The 23847-nt window shown below is 50.9% G+C and overlaps 1 protein-coding gene across 1 annotated transcript in view; it reads right to left on the bottom strand.

Annotated features, from left to right (window-relative positions):
• Positions 1 to 16649: 16649 nt before the first annotated feature.
• Positions 16650 to 23847, bottom strand: part of DPF3 (double PHD fingers 3) — a 286531-nt gene continuing 279333 nt past the window's right edge. Inside the window, exons 10-11 of the mRNA XM_037832373.1 lie at positions 20812 to 20893; positions 16650 to 20296 (exon numbers count right to left, since the gene is read on the bottom strand). Coding sequence (XP_037688301.1) covers positions 20226 to 20296; positions 20812 to 20893 — 153 coding nt within the window. The 3' untranslated portion in view covers positions 16650 to 20225. The remainder of the gene's footprint in view (positions 20297 to 20811; positions 20894 to 23847) is intronic.

Below are 23847 nucleotides of genomic sequence, written 5' to 3'. Positions count from 1 at the left end.
GCTGAATGGGACTTTGTTATTTCACACTGCTCCACCTTCCCAACTCTGGGACAACCGGCTGAGGGTGCAGGGAAGGCTAATGTCCATGCCCAGTTTTGTGATGTATACTTGTTATTTGAAGCACTTTTGTCACACTGGGTTGTCTGGGGCAGATCTGGACTATGGGGCTGGCAATGGGCAGGAGTGTTTCCTGTCCACCAGGATGATGGCTGTGAGTGGACACCTCCCTTTTCTTGGGAAGTTGTGGTGTTTAGTGAATTTTCTCAGCCACTGGATTATTGCCTTTTGTCTCAGAGCTCTCTTGGTTCTGCTCTTGTCTTGACCTGCTCAAATTGCAAGTCTTTGAGGCTTTCTGTATTGGGCTTCTTAGAGTAATTGTTTTAGAAAAAGAAAAAAAGATTTGAAAAAAAAAAAAGGGCCCTCTTCACAGATCTAATGGGTTATTGAAATGCTAAGAGACAAAGCAATTAGGGCCATTAAGGAAAGGTCCACAGGGCAGAGAGATCAGTTTTTCTTCAGGATTTGCATATGCGCCTCAGGGCCTGAGCTCTGCCCTTCCCCTTTCTATGTTCACCAGAACTACAAAAATCCTCTGCTTTTATTTTGGAGTTTTTCTTGCTGTTTTCTGCTATGCCTGTCTCCTCTCTGCTGGGCTGGCTGCTCTGAGATTCTCTGGTGTCTGGTCTCAGTCTATCTATGGTTGGAGTTTGGATCAGTAGAATGAGTTTCCAATAAGAGCTGCCACTGCAGTTCTCCCTTCTCCTTCCCAGTGCTGACAGCCCCTCCTCCCACAGGACTGAGCCTGGCAGGGAGGGGCGCAGGTCCGCTGGCCGCAAAAACTTACAGACTTCACTGATCTCAGCAGTTCAACGTGTTCATGAGTGTTGTATGAAGTATGCCCAAAGTCAGATTGCTCTGTGGTGTCCATTCCACGCATTTCCTGGCTTTCTACCTACTTTCCTGGAGGAATAACTAAAACATACAGCTCACCAGTCTGCCATCTTGCCCCCTTTCCCAGAAAGCTATTTTTAAACCAGAACTTGGAACAGACACCAGACCTTCCCAGCTAACAGAGGCTGTTGGTCATCCTCCAGTGAAAGTACCCTATTGTTGATGCATTACCTTGGACATTTTATGGCCTTAAGACTGTAATTGTGTGACCAAATAAACCCTTTAGAAAAGCCGATCCATTTCTGGTGTTTTGTGAAAAGGCAGCATTAGCAAACCAGAACAGGGGGGAAATTCTCCATGGAGTACTGGGAGGTGAGCTGCCACCCTTCCTGGGGGTCCCAGCATCTACCTTTCCCTGGCCCCACAAGCCGCCCAGGCCCCCTCCTTCTCCCCTTCAGGGCCTTCAGTTCCCTCCCTGAGACCAGGCTGGGAAGAAGGAAGAGACTGTACCATGGATCTGGGAGCTGGGAGACCTGAACCTGATTTCTCAGCACCGCCACCGGGCTCCCTATAATCCTGGGCAATCTCAGCCTCAGTTTTCCTTTTGTAAAATCCAGGGGTAGGGGAAGTGGAAACTAGAATTGGTGTTTTTAGCCAAGAAACTCTTTCTCCAAAAAAATCATGGAAGGAACACCATTGACTAAAAGCAGTGCTGCTCTGGTTGAAGCAGCACTGGGGTGGGGGTGGGTTAGCCCGTCACACATACCCCCATTATCTCCTGTTGCCCATCAGCACACACCCTGAAACCACTGGGCTCACTGCTCCCCTGAGGTCCCTTCTGTCCCCAAAGTCTGCCATTCCAAAGCCAGTAATGGCTGCCTGACGAGAGTGGGGCTAATTTTCAACAGGGCCCAAGGCCAGCCAGCAAGCCCGTGTGGGTTAACACACACTCAGCCCTCAGTTTCGTGTTCCAGGAACAGCCCTCTGGGAAACCCTGGTGGGAGCTCTCAGCCTCCCTCCACACTGCCTGGCCCCAGGGCCGCCTGAGCCATCACCCATCTTGTGAGCTCCCCTCCGAGGCTGGCGCCCCCTCCCCACTGCCTGTGTGCCCTCACCCCCACTCTCTCTCTCTCTCTATCTCTCTCTCTCACACACACACACACACACACACATACACACCTTCTTGACTTGTTACACCTTCCTTCTCTCCTCCCCTCCCCTCGGCCCCACTCCACCCAGCCCAGCCCATTCCCGTCCATCCCTGGGAAAGTACATGAACAATACCTGGAGAAGGGGATCAGGTATCCTGGTGGGGGACTGGCCCCCACAAGACACACAGATGGTTAATCCTTGGGCACTTCTGGGCTTTCCTTTCTTCCCTCCCCTCCCTCTCTCTCTCCGTTTCCACTCCGGGGCCAACTCCCAGCACCCCGTGCTCCTGGCAGTCCTTTCCCCTAGTCTGCCCTGGAGGGCAGTTAACTAGTTGTGGGACCCAGCAGTCACTCTTGTCTCCAGGCCTCAGTTTCCTCATCTGTGAAATGAGGGGTTGCACTGACAAGGGGTGTTGATGCTTTTTAGGATATCGCCAATCCCTTTGAGAATCTGATGAAAGTCAGGTCAGATACACACACGCACAGTTTCACAGGCAGTGTCAAGGAGCTTGAAGTTCATTCATGGATGAGAGAAAGGGTCCTGTCCACTTCCCTGTTCAGAGTCTAGGAGCCAGACACAGCCCCTCCACACCCTCCTCATGCCCTGGGCCGGGACCCCGAACGAGTCACAGGAGGGTGGGACCAGGCGGAGCTACCACCCACGCTGGCCACTACCACCACCCAGCCTCTCCCCACCCCTCCCCACCAACCCCAGGGCCCTGCTGCCTATGCAGCTGTCCCCCACCTCGTCCCTAGCCCTCCCTCCAAACTGCTGCAGCTGCATGAAAGAGGCATGGAGGAAGTGAGGAAAGGAAGGCAGGATGGAGGGAGAGCAGTTCCCTCAGTAGACAGAGTATAGAGCAAAGGGGCTGCAGCCCCTGGCACCCCCAACTTAATCCCAACAGGGGCCGAGCCCGGCCTGAACACATCCACTGTGCACCTGCACACCCCTCCTGGCATCCCTGCACCTTTAGCACCTAGCTGCCTTGCCAGTCCTGCCTCCTGCAATCGTCGCATCCAAGAGCCAGGGACTTCCTTACCCCCTCCTCTGATCCAGCCTGCGCCCGCCGCGCACATACTCGCTGCTCGAGAATCACCGGCGGCTCTCCAGTGCTGCCCAGGGAAGCACCCAGTTATGTGTGTCCGCACCCGCAGGGCCCACCTCCCCTCCTTACACTCTCCTCCAGCTGGCAGTCTGGACCCCTAGCCACATGTCCTTGCCTCGGCACATGTGCTATGCCTGGAATAATCTCTCCTTCCCCCTCCTCCTCCTGTCACCCAATGTCCAAATTCGTTCCAATGCTACCGCCTCCCTGAAGCCTTTCTAGCTTTCTCCCCTGTTGGAAGTCCTCTCTCCCCTGAACTCTTGCAGCCTTGGCCACATTCTCCTCCATTTCTGTGGGTAAACCTGGAAATATGGGACAATACTACTATTTAGTAGGAGCCTATCCTGTGCCAGGTACAGGTCCAGGAGACTTATCTAAGTTATCACATTTAATTTCCCTGCAAAACCCCAGGTATAAGGTAGATATAATCATCTCCATTAACAAATAAGGAAACTGAAGCCCAAGCAACCTGCATTTAAGAGGCAAAGCCACAACTCTCTAACTCCCCAGCCCACGTAATTTTCTCTGCCCCATTCTGCCACCTGAGTTTCTTGAGGGAACTTAAGTTTTAAGGGCAGGACCTTATTCACCTTTGATCCTAGAATCATGCTGGTGCCACCACATCATGAAATGGTGGGGGAAGGGTGGCCGGAGAAGGAAGAGAAAGAACGAACACCACATGCCAGGCTTTATCCACCATTATGTTTAATCCTCACAGCAACCCCACAAAGTAGGTATCATCATCCCCATTTTACAGATGAGGAAACTGAGGTTCTGTAGCCCACCAGCAGTCACACAGCCTTTGCCCGACCTGCTGGTGGCAGGGCTAGCAATCCCACCGAGAGCTCGCCCGGGGGTCTCCGTCTGCAATGAGGCAAGTATGAGCTTTCCTGTGCCTCCCTCCAGTCAATAGAGATGTCCCTAAATGTTAGGGTGCGATGATTTTTATAACTAAAAGGTATTTTCTCACTAACTTCCATCGTGTAATTGGAAATGTAGTCCCACGGGTAATCATTTAGGCCTCAAGACATAATTAAGAGCATACAGGAGAGCAGTGTATATTAAAAAATGGCATAACTAGAGGAAAGCTGATGATTTTATGACACAACAAAAGCACTAAAAGATCTCTCCAGAAGCTGCTTTCCGTCTGCCTCCAGTGTCAGATCTAGTTGGAGGGAGACAGACTTCTATTCTTGCCCCGCCTTTTAAAATCGGGCAAAGCGTGGTGATAAACTTCAGTCTCAAGCGCTGAACTTTTAGGTGTTCCTTATAGAGCACTTTAGCCTGTGGTTGCTGATTAATAGTGTGTTTCTTCAGGGTCCTTTGTGAGCTCTTTAAGGTTGAAAGAAGGTCTATTTGCCCTACAGAAGCATGGATATTATTTCCGTAATTTATTGTTTCTTTAAGTGCAGAGTGGATCTCCTTTAAGTGGAACCCAGTGGCTCACTTCAGCTAGATTCTGTTTAATAACGCAGTGGGACTTGAAGTTTTAAGGGTGCTGTAGTAACCCAGCAGAGGGAGATGGGTAAAGCCTGGTCACCCTGTCCATTTACAGCCAATGGAGCTGCCGTCAGCCACAAGAAAGGGAGAGCTACCTGCTGGCTTTACCAGGGCCTTGTCCCAGAAGGAAAAAGACTTGCGTCTATGAGGCAAACTGAGCTCCCTTCCATATCCCACTTTATTTCCTCTGATGTGCTTATCCATTCGTTAACTCACTCAGTCATTTGTTCATGTATTCATGTATTCATCCATCCATTCATTCACTGAGCAGTTACCTGGGCAGGTGGGTTTCAACAGTGAACAAGTGAACAGTCCTTTTCCTCAAAGAGCTCTGGCTAATGAGGGAGACTGGCAAGAAAGTCAACAAGGTGTGCAGGGAATGCCAAGTGCTGTGAGGGAGATATACACAAAAAACCACAGGGGCTCTGTGGAAGGAGTGGCCGCAGCCTGGGCAAGTCAGAGAAGGCTCTGCAGGGAGAGAGGGCTGAATTGAGCCTTAAAAAATGTTTGTGGGTGGAGGGAGTGTGTGTGCAAGGGGCAGGAGCATGGGGGAGGGGAACATTCTAGACAGGAGACCCCGATTCACAAACACACAGGAGACCCCGATTCACAAACACATTGACAAGAGACAGATGGAAGATTGGAGGAGCTCTGAGTAGTTTGGGAAGGGGAGTTGTAAGAAATGATTGTAAGCAACCACCTAAAAAGGTTTAAGGTTCCAGGAAGAACTTAGGAGGATGCACAGAGGATGGGGAGAGGTATAAAGGTGACCATGCGACAGGATCGAAGCCTGCCCATCAAGCAAAATGGCAGGAGGCGAGCTGGAGACACAGGTTAAAGACTCCGAGAGGCCCCAGTGCCAGCCTTCAGCTTCAGAAACATACCCGCTGTGCAGTCGTGATGGCAACTAAGGCACCCTGGGAGAGCGTGCCCTCGATCTGTAGTGCAAGCCCAGGTCCCAGTGCCTAAGAGACAGGTCCCAGCCCAGCGTCCCTAGAAGAAAGGGGACCTAGGCTCACACTGCCCTCTCCACTTGGAAAGCCCACTCCCAAAACCCAGATCACCTCTTGGCTACACTTCCTTCCAGGTTCTGCTCCTGCGCACCTGCCCGGGCAGCCCTCTGTGTGTGATTGGGGTTCCCTTCTGCATACCTTCGGACCACACATCTCTCATTGCATCCGGAATTAGTCCTGCATGTACGTGCTGGCCCCTGAGTTAGCTCATCATTTCCATTGGGAGGTTCTAATGTTGATACTGGACTTGATGTATCCGCCAAGTATGTAGCACATAGTAGGTAGGAGTCACGGTCATCAGGGATGGCTTAGATGACCCCTCTGAGCATCTGTGTAGACACAGAGGACCCAGAGGTCTGAGGGAAGCAGAAAGGGGAGAGAACTGAGGGGTCTGGGCCCCAGTCAGACCCTCCTCAGCTCCCTCTAGCCCCCAGGGAGCCTCTCTGGAACTATGTTTTCCCTCTCTGTTTGGGGCTGAGCCTGTGTTTAGTCCCTGGAGAGGCTGGCATTATTTTCCTCGAGGTTTCAAGGGGGTTGAGGAGCGTTTTGTATTTCTCTGTTTGGCAAATAGTCAGTCCCCTGTCTCCCCTCCCAGGAATCAGAATACCAGAAATTAAAGCCAGAGGGACTCGGAGATCTTTCCGGGGAGTGGCCACCCCAGCCGATGCCAGTTGAGCCCTAGAAATCCAGCCAGGAGGAAGGGGTGAGGGTGGCATGGGGGCACCAGGCCATGGGTCTTCTCTGAGGTGGGGTGGGAGGAGAAGAGGGGAACAGCTCTGGACAAAAAGCCCCAGTAATGCCGGAGGCAGGCTCAGTAACCCAGCAGGGGCCAAGACCCCTGTCTTTCAAAGCCAAGCTGGAGGGGCAGAGGCCGCCATCGCTCCAGGTGGTGGGCACATTTTTCTCTGGGTGGAAAGGAGGGAGAGAGAACAGACGACAGAGCTTCCCACACTAGAGCAGGGGTGGGAAGGAGCGAATCCCAGCTGAGAGAGGCAGGCCGGGCCCAGATGCCAGCAGACAGGCAGCAGGAGGAGGGACGGGGACGGCCCCGCTTCGGATGGAGGCTCTGGGATGGCAGCGGGCACTTTTGCCGCAAGAAGAACTGACACCTGAATCTCGGCCGGCTTCCCCCTGGAGAACACTTTAATGAGGCTCACAGCTGTAAAATCACAGAACGAGCATTAACAATGCTAATTACCTAAAGTTTAGCCTGAACATTTTCAACCCACCCGCCTTGGGGACACACTGTTGTTCTGGCCCTGCTAAAGTGCTGATGGTTCAGAACAGGGGCTGAGGCTTCCAGCGAGGCAGGGAGAGAAGGAGGGAGGATAGTGAGGCTGCAGGGACCCCCCCAGGAGAGGAGGAAGTGAAACCGCCTGGCCATGACACCAAGGCTCCTCTGCTCTGCTTACAAAAAACCCAAGGGAGAAGCTCCAAGTGGCGGTCAGGCCCCCCTTTGGAGGAAGCTGGGAGCAGAGGTTGTGTCTGTGTGAGCACATGGGCCCATGGTGGCCTCCCATTGTCACATGGCCTCCAGCAGCCTGGGGGGAGCCCCCTTGTGCCCCTCCCACCATCTAGCCCCAAAGATGTGTTCAAGTTAGTGTGTATTTTTAAAGCAGTAGACCCTACGAATATCTGGGACAGATCAAATCGGAGCTGTGCTGATCACTGGTTGAACTGAAGACAGGGGTTCAGACACCCTGCCCAAATGGCCTTTTTCCACCTGACCCCAGAGGCCTCTGAGCAGACCCCCAAGGTTCCCCACCCCTCACCCAGAATCCTAGGGCTCTGCCGAATCTACTGGGAAAGCCATCATTCTAGACCAACCTAAATCTCTTCCATGGTGTGTAGTGTTAAACCATTCCCAGGGGCTGCAGAGAGACAGGGTTCCGGATGTCCCAGAGGGCCTCTGACTCATGCAAATTTCAGGGACTGAAGGACATGATTGTTTGTTGCATATACAGCTGCCTGCGTCATCAGGCTGGCTCTATAGATGAGAGAAGTCATCCGGTCAGCCTTTCTGCCAACGCAGGGAGGAGATACCACGCTGCATCTGTTAAGAACCCCACTCCCTCAGTGTGATGGTGAAAACCTTGTGTATCACACTCCCTTTACCCAGTGTATGGATGAATGAATAGAAAAAAATGGAGACAGAGACTAAATGAAGACTGGGGTGGGATGGGAAGGATGATTTAGGTGTTCTTTTTTACTTTCTTTTTTTATTCTTGAACTTTCACTCTTTGAACTTTTGTTCAAAAATGGATTGGGGTGACAAAGGCACAACTATATGATGGTACTGTGAACAGCTGATTGTACACCATGGATGATGTATGGTTTGTGAATATATCTCAATAAAACTGAATTTAAAAAAACAAATAAAAAGAACCCCGCTCCCTGAGGGGAATACATTGGCCACCAGTCCCTTTTTCTTACTCCCCCCAGCTCCATTCCGTGCCTTCTCTTCTCCCCAAGGAAAGAACAGGAAAAAAAATCCCACTCTGTTTTGTGTTTGCTTGGACATAGTTTGGGTCCCTCTGGTTTTCCCCTCCCTCCTCCATCCCTCCAGCTCCCCAGAGCAACATCGGTTTGTGACCTTAGTTATCCATGGACCCAGCGGGCCATAGTGCATCTATCGCTGCCCCCAAAGCCTTCTCTCAGCAATTGGTGGAGTAAGACTGGGAGGTGATGCTGGGTTCCCCGGGGTCCTTCCCTCTGGGGTTGCCTTGGCAAAGAGGTCACGTGTACAGCCCTCTGTGCGGACGAAAGGCCTGCGTGTGCATGCTTGTGTGATCTTTTCCTGCCCGACTTTGTTATGACCCTAAGTCCCGCACTGCTGGAATAAGCAGCTCAACATCACAACCAGTTCAGTCGCCCATGTCTGCAGCAACAGACAATGGCTCCAATATTATGCAGAAATAACAGTCTCATATTATGCTTAAGAAAGCAAAGGTTGAAGGCATGCCAATGACTTATTGAAGAACAGTGATGTACTTAATCAGTGGAGAGACCAAACGAGATGTGGTATCTCCCCACTGCCATGTCTATGACTTACTGAAACACATAGGTAGATTCCCACCAACAGAACTTTAACTGACTTTGGGACCAGAGTCCCGGCTCATGTTCTTCTAGCTCCCAGTTTCCCCCTTGACCACACCCATCCTATGTTGTATTATTACTTCTCTGGTGCCTGACGCTGGCTGGATTTTACACCCCACGAAGGGTGAGACCTTGTCTTCTTCTTATCTCCCCAATGCCCAGCACAAAATAGAGACCTTTACTTACTTATTTATCTTAAATTTGTTTTTGTAAGACTGTTAGCTTGCAGCCTCAAAAAACCAATTCCTGCATAGACCAGGAGACCTGCTCCAGAGGCTGTTGCTTTAAGGCAGTTGCTAAGCAGAGCCCGAAGGCGCTCAGGGCAGATGTATCTCCTGAGCTGCCTCTTGCTCCTGGCCCAGGGCAGCCATCTCACTGCCTTTTATGAGAGGCGGTTTCTGACCTGAGAGGGAAGGAGTGGAGACTCAGCCGGCTTTCAAGATGGTCCTGAACCTGAGGTCTCTTTTTCTGCCAGCACATTCCCCCACCTCGGCTCTGAGTCATCTCTGAGTCATTGACCTCCTCTCCCCCAGAAATTCCAGCAGGTTCTATCAGAATGCCCTGCAATCTCAGAGAGGTCTCCTGAAAACGAGGCACTCCACCCCTGCAGATGACGCTCTTAGCGGAGGCCTGAAATGGCACTGCCTGCTGTTCCCAGGAAACCCAGGGTGACTGTGGCTTCCTGAGGCTCGTGTGTGATGGGACCAGAATCCTGTCACCAGGGAGCAACTGAGACCCAGAATCGTTGCTCCTGGAGTCTCCCTGCAAACACATAAGCACAAGCACGCCTCTGGAGCCAGACACTATGCATGCATGTGCTCACACACATGCTCACACATGCACACACACTCACACACACCATCCCACTATACAACCCAGTATGAAAGGCCTCTACCCCCACATGATCTATATGTTTGCAATTATTTTTTTAAGATTGCTGGGGGTGGGGGGAATAACCAAATGCTCCCAAGAGTTTTAAAGCCTTTTATTTGTTGTACATACTCTAAATTGCAGACAAAAGATTAGCTACATAGGTAGTCAATACTGCTAACCAACCACAGAACAAGATACTGACCACAGCAAGGAGGGGACGCAGGGCTTGTGACTCAACACTTGTGAACGTACAAGGATCCCACAGAGCGGCTGGGCTGTCCAGGGGTCCCCAAGATAAAGGAGCTCAATGCCCACCTTGCTCTTCATCTCGTCGGCTACAGGTCTCTTCTTCTCCAAGGCCCCCTCCCAGAACTTGGTCAGGACAGGAGGAAGAGCAGAAAGAAAGAGTGGGGGGGCTGGGCCACGGGCCACCCTTCCTGCCAGCCCTCAGAAGGAAGAGCAGCCATCTCGGCCTGGGCACGAGTCCAAATCCAGATGCAGGCTATTTCCAACCTGTAGACCCTCCTGGAGATGTAATAACACACCAGCTCTCTGGGAAGTCACAGAACCAGTAGGGTCCCCTCAGGAAGGTGGGAGATGGGGCACAGCCTCATCTCCAATACTGAAACACTGAGAGATCTTGATACATCCCTTAGACAGGGCAAAGACATCACATCACTTTTCACATTAGGAGCCACTGAAGAGCGGGAACTTGACACACAGGAGACCGAACAGGAGGCAGAGCAGAAAGGAGCATCCCTAGAGAGACAGAGGACCGGAGTGCTACACACACAGAGACGAAATCACATCACACCTGAAGGAAGAGGAGGGATGGTGTGGGGAGGGGTTGTTTTTTGTGTGTCTACTGCTGTGGTTGCTTTCTAAAGGTGCTGGAACAAGCCAAATGGAGATATCTTATTTGGACCATTACACACAACTTCCCAAGTCTGTAGCCCTTTCTGCTAACCTCATGAAAGCTGGGTCAGCCTCAGTCCTGGGCAGTGTCTGATGAACCGAACAGCTCAAGGCAAAAAACTCTCGGTTGTCCAGTCGGTGAGAGGCAATATGGTGTTGGATGCGGAGGTCTGATGGGGACAGAGTTACAAGTGCATGGGGGGGTGACCCTCATCAGCAGGCATTTGTATCACTGGAGGCCAACTCTGTTGGCCATTCTTTTATGAATGGTTTCAGAAGGAGTTGGGTGGAAGGGAAGGGAAAAAGAGACAAGAACACATTTTGGAATGATGGGGATCTGATGTCAAAACCCTTTCTCGTACCCACCTCTGGAAGAAGTGACCCTAATTTTGCATTCTATCGACATATCTAAAGATAAACACAGAAATGCAGTAATCAGAGACCACGAGAACATTTCCAGGGGTCCCTTCCCACTGTAGTGTCAAACCAATCCAGGGGTTGGAAGTTCCTAAAGCTTTGAGACATCCAGGGTCTATTCACCAGCAGGAGCGGGCAAGGAAGACCACATTAACCCTATCTGCAATCCCTCACACTGTCTTGCCGACCCTAAGGGCTTTCCAAGCCCTTTGAGGAGCCTACACAGGCAAAAGCTTCCTCACATGGCAGTGAGCAGGCATCTCCTTCTAAAAGACATCGTATCCTTCCTACCCCAGGACCCTATTGCTGCAGCCCACCTGGAGGAACCTCAGGTGTCATATGCAGTGGCAGCCATCACCAAAGCCACCAGAACACACCTCTCCTTGAGAAATAACAGTGGCATAGGCAATTAGAAGGAAAACCAATGTCTTCTGGGTTCCCGGCAGAGATGCTCCATTTGTTTGGCTACCAGAGGGATAGTGTTTTGGAAACCAGGCTTTAAAATTTCTCTCAGCCCGAACATACTTGGAAAAGGAAGCACAGACCTGGTTGGGGGCTCATTCTGGCTCTCTCACTAGTCAGCTGTGTGACATGGACAGGCCAGCTACTCCTCCAGGTCTCCACTTCTTGACTGGCTGGAAAGGAGTTGGAGCAGCCTAAGAGTACACCCTAGTGAGGTGGAGAGGAGACCCTCTCAGAGCCTCAGCTCCCTCGGCCAGCAAAGCTCCGGGCTCTCATGTCTACACCCCTGGGGGCTTGTGGCTCAGGATCCACCACTGGCTGCCTGTGGGCAGTGCTGCGGTCAGGCCTGGAGAGGATCTGGAGTCAGGTCGCCTTCACTTTACAGTGGGCAGGGTGAAGCCAGGTCCTTCAGGTCATTCAAAGGAGGCCTGACGGCTTGGTTCAAAAGAACCTTAGCAACAGACTTTCAAACGGATGGGTGGATCACACCCCAGAAAGCAAATTGGGCTCTCAAGCACTTTAAAACCTGACTCACCGCCAAGCATCATGAAAGCCTGGTTCCCTGATCCACTCCACACAGAAGGCCAAATTTCTGCTTGCTGAGAACCACGTGCTGTCCTGGGACCCGGAAGAGCCTTCCACAGGGTCTCTCCCACAGAAAAGCTGAGGCTGACATCTATTCATGGCCAGATGCATGCTATTCTCCCATCCCAGGTACTTAGCACAAAAGCAACCTTGGTAGAGCATCTTCAGGGAATAGCTAGAAGCTGAAACCTGGCTGTGCCATAGGCAGAGAAGCAAATGGTTTATTCCTGATACTGTCACTATAGAGAACTGGGAGTCTTACGATCAGACGAGATCCAAGCTAAGGGCTTCACGGGCCCTTACTGAGCTGGGGAGGTCTTCTGGAAACAACTCTGGTATCTGGTCCTCATCCCCACAATGACCAGCCACATTGGACACACGCCATGGGGGTCCCCATGGGAGTGTACTGAATCCATGCATGAGGGCCGTCCCACCTCTCCCTGTCTGCTTTCTCTAGTGGGGACTGGACAAGATATTATGTGGGTTACTTGACCCCTTCATACAGCCCTGCCAAGAGCACCTCCCTGCCCTCCACCCCAGGCACAGAAAAGCTGCATTGGCACACACAGCCTTGGATGCTCTTTAGCCACCTGACGTGCTGAATCAAGGTGTCATCCTTTCAAAAACAAAAAAATTAAGGATGCTCGTCTTCTGAGAGGAGCCAGAGTTTGGGGAATGAGATAAAGCCATGGCACTGAGTTCATCTGGGTGCTTTCTCTCAACCTCCAGAGGGTGGAGAGAGCTGGATTTGTTTAACCTGCTCATCTCTTTTGATGCACGTGCATCCCATACGGAGAGACCTAGAGACACATACACCTTCCCTGATGGCATGATACTTGACATGTGATCAGGAGTCCTTAGGAGCATTTAATTTTAGAGCTGAAAAGCAACTCGAGGGCTGGGCCAGCAGGTGGCTTCCTTTTCCAGCCCCTATGGGGCCCAGCATGGTGCCTTGCACATTCTGAGCTCTGTGAAGTGTTTTAGCCAACACCAGCCTGCTCGGCAATCACTCAGCAATCACTCAGCAATATGCCCATTTCCCCTTGGAGGAAAAAGGACCAGAGTGGGTAGACATGGCAGGTGAGAGGTGGGCCTCTAGAGTCCACACCCCTCCCTTTCCCCACAGGAGGAGCACAGACACTAAGTGGGACAAAATCAGACCATTTATTGCAGAAGAGTGACTTATCTGCTTTCCCAAGAGCCACATAGACCAGCTGTGTGCAGAAGCCAGGACTCTCTGGCTACCCTATCTCTCTCCTGCCACCTGCTCCCCACCTCCACTGCTCCGAGAGAGATAATCACTCTGCGTTTTCATGCTGGAGCTCCCATGTTATCTAGCGGTGTTCCGTTTCTTTTTTTCTAGGATAATTTAGGTCTCTTCAACTATATATTGAAACTGGGCAGGAGGGGCATATTTTCTTTTCCTTTTATGCCACTGTTTCTTCCCACCACGGGAAAGGGAGAAAGCAGGAAAAGGAGGAGAAGAACAAACGGGTCCTAGTGAACAAACACAAAAGGGCAAAATTGATAAAGACCGCAACCCCAATTCTAGCCATGACATCTTCGCATCCCATTGATGGAAACAGAATTGAGACTTCTTTTAATTCTTCAAGTCCCCAACTATTGCCAAATGTCTCTCCTGAAGAAGCAGAGGCAAGTAGAGGGGAGAGGCAAGGGAGCCCTTGGAGATGATGGCTTTCCAAACACAAAGCTCCCTTCACAACCGCCTGTGGCTGGGGGATTGGGGCTGGAGAAGACCTAGGAAAGGGTGCATCTTGTCTTCCAACTCCTGGGTAAGGGCAGCTTCTCCCTCTCACCCTGGAACAACACCAAAGGTTCCCTTTAGTTCATTAAGTGGAGTGTGTGTGTGTGTGTGTGTGTGTGTGTGTGTGTGTGTGCATGTTCCTGTTCTCATCATCAATATTAATAATATTGACACAAATAATAGCGATGCAGAGAGGAAAGCAACCAAGATGCAGTGAGTATAAATAGAATCTGGAGGTTGTGGGGTTGTGCTGCTGAGGAAATACGGAGGTCCCAGGGGCTCACCAGGCCTCTCCCCATTTCCGAAAAACACCACTCACCTGCCCCCCACCCACCCCCACCAGCACTGGCTGGGTTGTTGCTGTCCTGAACGGCCACTTTCCTTGCCCCCTGTGCTGGAGGTCATTATTAGTAATTGCATCTGTCCAAGAGGGCTCTGGCTGCCTGCCAGCCCAGTCCTGGCCTTCCTCTGAACTGCGCTGAGTAATGTCACCTTCAGTACAAATAATTCCTTCCCTTGGTGGGGCCAGAGAGGGAACCCTGAAATGTCCCTTCTTCAAGGCCATTTGCCCCACAACCAGAGGCTGGTGCTTGAGCAGAGGGAGGGAGTTGGGAACAAGGAGACGGAAACCGTGAGCCACTCCTGTGCCCTCTGGCCCTGTTATACCCCTCACAGCCTCCCAGGGCCCCGGGAGTTACTCAGGTCTCACTCCCTGAGCGATGGATGCAGCTGGGGCTCACTCGGAATCCAGAGAGCACGTCTTCTGGGAACCCACTCACTTCCCAATCTTTCCTCTCACCCAGGGAGCCTCCTGTTCTTCTGGGAAACCAACTTGGTAAGGAACTGGCAAGCCTGGATCCCTCCCCCTCACAGTTTCCTGGAGATGCTTCCTTTGTGTCTGTCTTCCCGGCAGCCTGGGCTGGAAGGTGGAGAGGGCACCTCAGCCTGTCTTCCTGGGAATACCCACCCAGGGGCTGTGATCTACGTCCTCCTGACCCGGGGCACTTGAGTGGGCAGCACTGCCCTCCCCGATCCCCTACATGGACCAAGGGAGCTCCAGCCTTCTTAGAAAGGGATCCAGCTTCCCAGCTCTCAACACCCATCCTCTAGAGGCCCCAAACCATGAACTAACCCATCTCTTCTGCTGCTTCTACACTTGGGGGCTGGTGGCCGTGGCCTCTGCAGAGAATCATAAACAGACCCCCCAACCGCAGGCCTTTGAGAATATCCAGGAAAGGGGAAGGGAGCCCCAGGCCATGACAACCACAGGGTCCACCTTCTGCGGTCTGATAAATCAGACCCAAGGAAACCAGCAGGGCGGTCAGGGTTTAGCTGGGAAAACTTGGAGACCGACAGCAAATTAAATGATCTGTCTCCATTCACCTTCCTCCCCGTTCCTCACCTGCTATCCAAATGAAATTGGGCTCACCTGAAAACTAAAAGCATCCTTTCAGGGGGGAGGAGATAAGATTCCAAAAAGGGTAACGCAAGTTAGGGAGGAGAAAACCGTAGTCGCTCTACTCAGATGGCGAAATGGGCAGAACTAGCCGGTCCTCCCCTCTCTTCAATTCCCTGCTGCCTGCACCCTGGACTTGGGGTTGGGGGGACCAGGGCCTCCCCGGCCTGACTCCTCTGGCAGCAGGGTCTCCAGACCTGTCACTACCAGCCCCCCAGACATGATCTAGCCCGTCCTTCACTGCCATCTCTCTCCTCACCAAACCTTCCCCCTCCCCAACCCAGAACAGAAGGAACCTCAGAGATTATCTTGGAGAATTAGAAGGATGCCCTTCCTGTGGGAGTGGGAAAACCCACAGAGATCCAGCTGGGAGATTTTCTTTACCTCCCACCCACTGCTGAGAGGGGCACCCCTCCTGCCTGCTTTGACCTCGAAAGCCTGACAGCCAGAGGCCAGGGCCTCAAAAACAGGGGATCTGGCTTGACGTCCAGAACCAGGCAAAGGTTTGGCCTTAAAAAATAAAAATCACATTGTCCAGGATCAAAGGTCTGAGAAAAAATAGGTTATAGTAACTCTTAGTTTCCACCCCACGTCCTCTAATTATTTTGTCCCAGGATGTCTCCCTCAGTGGAAAGCAGCACTTGAGGTTTCTCCCTCCTCTCTGTCCACCTCCCCTCCCTCCTCTTTACTATGCTTTACCTGCAGCTTTACCTGCACGAAAGATCCTTGAGTCTCCCATGACCCTCCTCCTGTCCTCCCTTCCATCCTTTCTCCAGGGACATGAGCTCTGTCAGGTGACACCAGCGCAGCTCCTAGAAAGCTTGGGCCTCGTGATGTCTTAACCAGGGAGCATGAGCTTGGCCCTGGCCAGGGAGCCAACTTCTCCCTGGGGATCTGACATCAGGCCTCCCTCAGGAGGGGTGCGGAGTGGGCAGCTGTGAGCCTTGGGGGGCAGTGAGAGAGGAGCGGAGGCGGCTGTGGCTCCAGCACTTCCGGAGGGGCAGGGAAGGGTGGGCCGCTGGCCCTGGGCCAAGCAGAGCCCTGCACAGGGACCCACAGAAGAGACCACGGGCCCCGCTCCTCTACGCCCAGGAGCCCATGGTTGCCGGTCATCATTCTTCAACAACACAGAAGGGCACAGGTCTCCTGAAATGGCCCCCAAAGGGAAGGCAGTAACAATCATCTCACTTTTCTTTCTTAAAATACCTGAACTTTTTAAGGGGCAGGTTGCAAGGAATTCTGCTGTGTTCAAAGCATGAAGAAGACTAAAATGCACCATGAGTGTAATTCTCCAGGGTATCATGAAACCATCACTTTGAGCTCTAAGCCCTCCCCCAACCTTAAAACCTGTTCTCTGCCCCAGCACTGATGGAATCCGGCCTCCCTCCCTCCCACCCACCCGCAGGCTGTACCCAGGTTCCAGCCAGAGGCCTGAGCCTGCGCCTGAGCCCCGGGGAAGCAGCTGCCTACTGGGGCTGCCTGGGGGCTGCTGGCTCCTTCCCGCCTTAGACGCTATGAGTGGGGGGTGGGAGGAGGGTGTTGAGAAGGAAAACCAGAAGGTCAGTCTCCTAACAGGAGTTGTATTTCCTCACAGAGTTGCCTGCAATGGATTTGCTACAGGCCCAAAAAGCAATGTTTCTAAAATGCCTACAGGAAACAGGATTTTGATCTCCAGCCTCTTCCAAAGTCAGCTGGAGTCACCATATGGGAGGGAAGTGGAGCAAAGGTGTCCTGGCTGGTTCCGTGCATTTGGGCTGGGGAGAGACAGCACCATTATCTCCACTCGGTGGCCTCTCTACAAAATGACAATAGCTGTCACAGAGTGGGGGCCTTCAGCGGGCCAGGATCTTTGCCAGCATGACCTCAAATCCCTGCAACAACCCTGCCAACAGGCCATACTCCCCATCATACAGATGTGGAAAATAAGGCTCAGAGAGGTTAAGTAATTTGCCCAAGGTCAACCAGCTCGAAAGTAGCAGAGCTGGGCTTTAAACCGAGGTTTAAAGTGAGCACTTACGTGAATTGAAATGAAATTAGCTCTCCCTTCTAAGAGGCTTTAGTCTTGTAGAAGGGGGTATCTCAAGGATTTTCATTCTGAAGTCCCCAACCCCAGGGTGAATGCTCCGTCTCCCACCACAGACCCGGGCACAGTCACGGTTTCCTTGGTCACAGCATCACGGCTTCAGCCCAGTGGCCCAGGCAGCCTGGCCCTCCACACATAAGCTCCCTTTGGTCAGAGAGAAATTCCGAGAGAGCCTCTAGCTTCGGCCAGCTCCGTGGAAGTCACATGGGGTGCCTCCTTGACATCCCAGGCTCTGCGGTGGCTTTTATAAAACATTATGTCTTTTGAGACTCCCAAAGTTGCTATGGAGTAGGCAGGGCAAATACCACTATCTCTGCTTCACAGGTGAGCAAACTGAGGTTCAGGGATGTTGAGTCAGTTGCTTAGATCATGCAACTACTCCGTGGCAAAGGCAAAACTAAAACCCTGATGGTTCAAGTATACTGATGATTCTGGCTCATTCTCTTGGGCTCAAAGAAAGAGACCAATCTGAAGTTTACAGATGCCTTCTTTCTTTTCAACAAAGAATGTGATAAATGTGACTATGGAGACTTTTGTCTGCTTTCAGTACCCTAACAGTGCCGTCTCACAAGCAGGCTTTGTTCTCCCCTCTTTCCAGATCAGGACCAATCTCAGGGAGTAAGGGAATGGTAAAGGGAACTCAAGGGCCTTCCTAATGTCCATTCCTGAGCCCTGTCCATGCCCACACTGCTGGTGAGTTACAGCTCCCTTCCTGGGCTCAGAGATTCCATCCCACCCTCACAGCTTCTGTGAGTAGAGCAGACGTGGCTGCAGACAGCACAGGACAAAACTCCATCATCTGCTTGGATGTGGGGAACAGATTTGCACATACCCCAAAAGGACCTGTCAAGTTGTAGAGCCACAGTGTTTGGTTTAGGATGTGCACATTTAAGTTTTAAGCAATTGTGGCATTTAGGAATGTGGGGGGGGGGGGTTCTAAAATTAAATTAAAATGATTTCAAAACCAATAATCAGCCTTCAGGGACATCCCACTTTGAGTTATATGGGTGGATTGAGAGCTAGCCAAGAGAGGATGTCTGCCCCTCTGATGAACAGGTGAACACATCTCCCGGGCGAACACACAGCAACTTCCCAAACCCTCCCTGCACCCCCAGAACCCAAAACAGGTTCACCAACCAGCAAGGGGAAGGAAATACCTTACGAGGGAGATGAAAATCCCCTCTGGACTGGGGCCCTTTAAAAGAGATCATATGTATGCGTGTAACTCCCCGGGTGGCCACAGGACCCTGCTGGAGAGTGACCCCCATCTCTTGCCACAGGTCACTCTGCAAAAGGAGTGACACTGCTCAGCTCCACACCAGGCTGCCCCGGGTCCAGTGGCCAAGAGCAATCAGCCTGGGGAAAAACACGCCTGCCAAGCCAGAGAGCAGGCTACAGCCCGGCGGAAGCGGCCCAACTAGCTCGGGTCTCCAGGGGCTTCTTCCAGGAGCTGAAGGACTAAAAATAACCTCGGCCTTTGTTGTAAGCGGCCGGACCACAGAGATGGAGCTGATTTCAGGGAAACCGAGCATGCGCGAGGGTCCTGCTCACCGAGACCTGCCCTTTGGGCAAATGATTTTTTCCAGAAATGTGTCAGTTATTGTGCTGCTGCTGCTGCCACTGCTGGGATTCAAAGACAACCCAGTCCAACAAAGTTCTCGGAATCTGAACCTCCCTGTGTCTTTCATCTCAGAATAGTTTTGAAAACAAGAGTCCAGCACACATCGGGGAGTTGGGGAGACAGGAGCCACCCTCAGGCTGAGGATTCTGAGTCGTCACCATCTTCATCATAAATAATCATACCACCCTAATTATTTGTTTAGGTAGCAATCATCTCTCCCCCCATCCTAAAATTTCCAGGGTCCTGTCTCCGTGGACAATGGGAAACATATACTCTAAGGAAGGAAGAAATCACTTGGGAAAAGGAATTCATAGTGTTGCATCAATACTGAAGGGTTTTCCAAAACCGTGATCCTTTGTATCCAACATTCAGATGCTTGGTTGAGCAGCCTTCGCTTGCCCTCCTGGTTCTTGAGTGCCCCCAAGGAAAGCTGAACCAGACCTCTGGACCTGGTGGGTTGGAAGGCGGAGACCTAAGCATTTTCCTCTGTCCACAGGCTGTGCTTTGCCTCACCTCAAGGACGCCCGAGCTCTGGAGGTCAAGGAACCACGTAGTCCCTTGCAGAACCTCTCCTGATAGACAATAAATACTGACTGACTGGGGCTGGGCCTCAGTATTATCTGCAGTTTCCTCCCACCTCTCAGGGCCTCCACTTTCCTCCCCACCCCCTATCAAGTGGCCTGACACTGTGAATCAAGACCACCCTGGCTGTGGGTGCCACTGGATAACTGCCAGGGGTTCTGGAAGGCAGCACTTCCTCTCCACAGAGACCGAGGACCAAGGAGGGGTTGCAGGGCTCTGCCTTCAAGATGGTCTCCAGGCTCCAAGTCTAGAAGTTTCCAGTAAGGCTGGTAATACATAACAACTTCTCCACAGCCCGTTGTGGCTCTGGTGAGAGTTTAGGATGAAGAGGTTAAGCTGCGGGTGGAGAGGCTATGCGAAGATTTCTTGGAACACGATAAATAGAAAACACCAAACTACTTGCAAATGACTGGTCAGGGGCCACAAAATGGCTACCCTTAAAATGGGTGAAAGTGCCAGGGTAAAAGTGAGGGGGCTTCCACAGGGTTGGGGTTGTTCTTTAAAAGTGCAAGATCATTCGGCAGAAACAAGGAAGGGGCTCGTTGAAGTACGGAAACCTGTGGGTGGGAGGTAAGTAGATATCTCATCCTCTCCGTTCCACCTGTCTATGTCCCTCAATGACTCATTTCCTTACAGTTGGTCTGTCTGGTTTGAGCTGGGCTCTGGTTCAGCCTCTCCAGGAGCAAGTCACATTCTGTGACCTGGGGCCCTAGGCCTGGCAGCCAAAGGCTGAGGCTTTTTCTTTGAGCAGTTCCCAGCATAAGTGGCAGCTCCAGCTTCCTGCAAGAAACAAGATGGCGTTAGTAGCAGCTGCTCTCCCGACCCTCAAGCCCCACCCCAGTGGCCCAAACATCTCAGCCCTGTCTCCTCCTGACTTTCACAATTCAGAGACCAAGCCCTAGTCCTGGATTCATGCTGGAGCTTGTTGCTCAGCAGAATATATGTGCTGCTCAGAAGTACTCAGGGAGGCTTGGCTGAACTGTCGTGAAAGGAGCTGGGCCTCCACACCTAGCCTGGGCCAGCACCCCTGGAAGCTCACACCTCCCCATCTTCTCAGCCACGTGTCTATGAAACATCTCCTTGGCCCTGGAGTTGAAAATTCAGCTGGTTGAATTGTGCCTTGGTTTCCTCATCTGTAAAATGGTAGCAGTCTTACCTACCTCGTAGGGTTGCGATGATTAAATGAAACAAGACCTGTGAAGCCCAGGGCACCAGGCCTGCCCCACAGTGAGGGCTCGATAAGTGGTGGTACCAGAACCCGGTGGTGATGTTATCGCTGACCTCATTGTCATTACCTTCTGGGGGCTCAGCCACTGGGGGATTTAAACAGTACATGTGATAGCCGCGGTCACAGTCGTCGCAGAAGAGTAGCTGGTCCTGACAGAATACAGAGCCGGTGCAGAGGAGGAGAGAGAGAGTGAATTATTTAGGGCCAAAGTCTGGCCCTCACCTTCTCCTCCAGCCTGACAGCCACAGATCAACCTCCCTGGGTGCCCCATTCCAGGCCACATTTGGAGTCTTCACTGTCCCTTGTACATGCCTTGTGCTTTGCCAGTACCTGGAATATCCCTCTCGGCCTCCCCAACTAGACAAATCCTACCCCCAGTTTAGGGTTCTGCTCAAACCACACCTCCTCCAAGAACCCTTCTTTGCCTACCCTGTCCTGTCCCCCATCACACACATACCCTTATTCTGAACTCCCTTAGCCAATAGTTCTGCTTCTGTAAGAGCAGAAAACAAATTTTATGCACTTTGTATTCCTCATGATGATTACCAGTGTATAGAAGGTACTTTAAACATTTGAGATTTCTGGTTGAATTCCTCCAGACCTCACTCTTTCCATTTGTGAAATGGATAATGACCGTACATGGTGGTAAGATCTATGACACCTCAGAACCTTTTCAGGGTTTCATTCTGTGACTGTAGAGAAATGCAAGCAATGCCACCCTTCAGCTCCCAAAAGCCTTGTTGCAAGGGAGGCTGGAGCTCACCGAGCGCTGTGGTTCCCTGCAAAGGACACAGGCCACCTGGTTTGAGTCTAGAATATTCCTTTGCTCCTGCAGTTCCTTCTGCCTGGAGATTCTCCCAGCCCCTGTCAGCACCTCTGCTTGTCCAAGTCATAACCACCCTTCAAGTCTTTCAAACACTTCACTAATCTATCTCCATGGGAAGTTCTCTCTCCCCACCTTGCATTCCCATGGCACTTTTCCCATTCTCATGACATTTAATTGCATTATATTTCATGTTACAAAGCCTGGCATGAGGAAGATACCTACACTCATTTGTTCTCCAGAATAGTTCATGTGAAAGATGCCTCTTTTGTCCACACCTTCTCTCCTTTAATGGATTGTAAGGCCCTTGGGGACAGAATCCTGTCTTATTCATCTCTGTTTCCCCTCCAGTAACTTCCTTGCACATAGCAGCTACTCAAGTAGTGTTTGTGCTCTAGTTCCTCTACCCTGGGTTCAACCCTGTTCCAATCAGTGATCCTTGAACCTGTTTGAAGGCCAAGATGGATAGCTTTTTTTTTTTCTTTTCGCAAAATTAAGTTTTCTATCAAATCTCACCTTGACTGCCACCAGGAAAGAAGTCCTGGAAAAAATAGATTTTAGAAGGTGGAAAAACTTGAGTTCTTTTTTCAGGCTCTACAAAAGTCCCAGGGCCAGTTTTGACAAGTTCAGCTCTACCTCTGATCATGGAGCTTACTCATACATGTGAGGTCAGCCCCAGGATCAGGAGTGAGAAAACCTTATTCATCTTTGTCTTCTTGGCATTTACTAAGCATCTGATGAAGACTTAATGTGTCAACAGGCTGACTTATGTCCTAAGGACTTGGCTTTGCTTCTTCCTCATCCAGCTGATCCATAGAAGATCTGGAAAGTATTTTAGGTTTTGACTCAAGGAAGTGGGAAATTATCTTCAAGAAGGGTTGCTAAATGAAATGTCTATAGGCTCCAGGCTGCTGATGTGAATACAGGAGGGGCAACCTGGAGGGTGGGGACTTGCCCAAGTCAGGAATGGGTGCCCCACCCAAAAGCCTTCAAAATCAGCTTCTTATATATGGCCAAACAAAATGACTTTGGGCCAAACAAAATGACTTTAGCCCAAAGGCCACAATTTGTAACTTTTGTGTGTAAAATTATAATTGCTATTCTTCTTCCCCAGTCCAAATCCCTTTCTGCTTTTCTTGTTACTCACCTGGTCCCTTTCAAGCCAACTCCCTAAGAAGAATTTTTTTTCTTCTCCCCAGACCCTAACTCCTTAAGGGAAAAAATACTGTCTCTCCTATTGCACCTGCTCAATGAGAGCAGTTGTTCTTGAACTTGTGCTCATGGAGGGCTGTCCATAAACCCCTTGAAATTATATGCACTTCCAGTATAGGTAGAAATGTACATTGTTCTGAGGAAAGAGTAAATCCATTCATTAAATTCTCTGAAAGGTCAAGGATCCAAAAGAGGTTACTGAGAAGAAGGTAAGAATAAACCCTTAGGGCTCACCAACTTTAAGGGACAGGCAGAGAAAAAAGAGACTGCAAAGCAGTGGTCAGAGAGGTAGGATGAAAAACCAGGATAATGGGGCTAATACCATTTTTTACACCATTATCGTCAGAGCTGAGATAAGCTATATGACAATATGACTTAGGGATAAAATGAGGATAATCAAGTTACGGTGGGGACAGGAAACAGGGAGAAACATGCCAGAAATAACACTGATGAAACCCTAAAGATATTAATAAGTCATACTATAGTTCTGACATGAGTAATGTGAGAAGGTAGAATACCTTGGATTAGACTTTCCCAAAGGGAAACCAGACCTCTGTGGGCTTAAATGCCTTTTTAAGAGGTTGATCACTGTCTACCACCATATTCTCTGCTTTTTCACCTGCTTTTCAGGGTCATGGCCTCACAAAACCACCAAGGAAACCTAGCTCTTCCAACCCCCATGAAAAATACAATTTAAGGACCTCTGACCCCCAAGTATCCAAGAACCAGGATGCACCTGTGGTTTGAGTCCCAGTAGAATGGGAATCTCATGTGGGGATGTGCAGGGTAAATCCATGACAATGTGAGAGGAATCCTATTGCCCGGTCCCCCTCATTCCCTGACTCTTCAGAAGGCTCTGGTGGCAACAAAAAAAACTCTGCATCAGCACTATTAGTAAAGCCAAAGACTTGAATCGCCCAAAAGTCCATCAATAAGGGACTGATTGAATAAACTTATCAAGAACTCTGTAGCTGTGAGAAGGAATGAGGAATATGTCCATATATTGCCATAGAGTAATCCCATATATATATTACTCAGTGAAAAAGGCTAGGTAGAGAAAACATGTGT

This window comes from Choloepus didactylus, chromosome 4 (genome assembly GCF_015220235.1).
Source record: "Choloepus didactylus isolate mChoDid1 chromosome 4, mChoDid1.pri, whole genome shotgun sequence".
Classification (NCBI taxonomy): Eukaryota; Metazoa; Chordata; class Mammalia; order Pilosa; family Megalonychidae; genus Choloepus; species Choloepus didactylus.
This window is presented reverse-complemented; position numbering and strand designations above follow the sequence as displayed.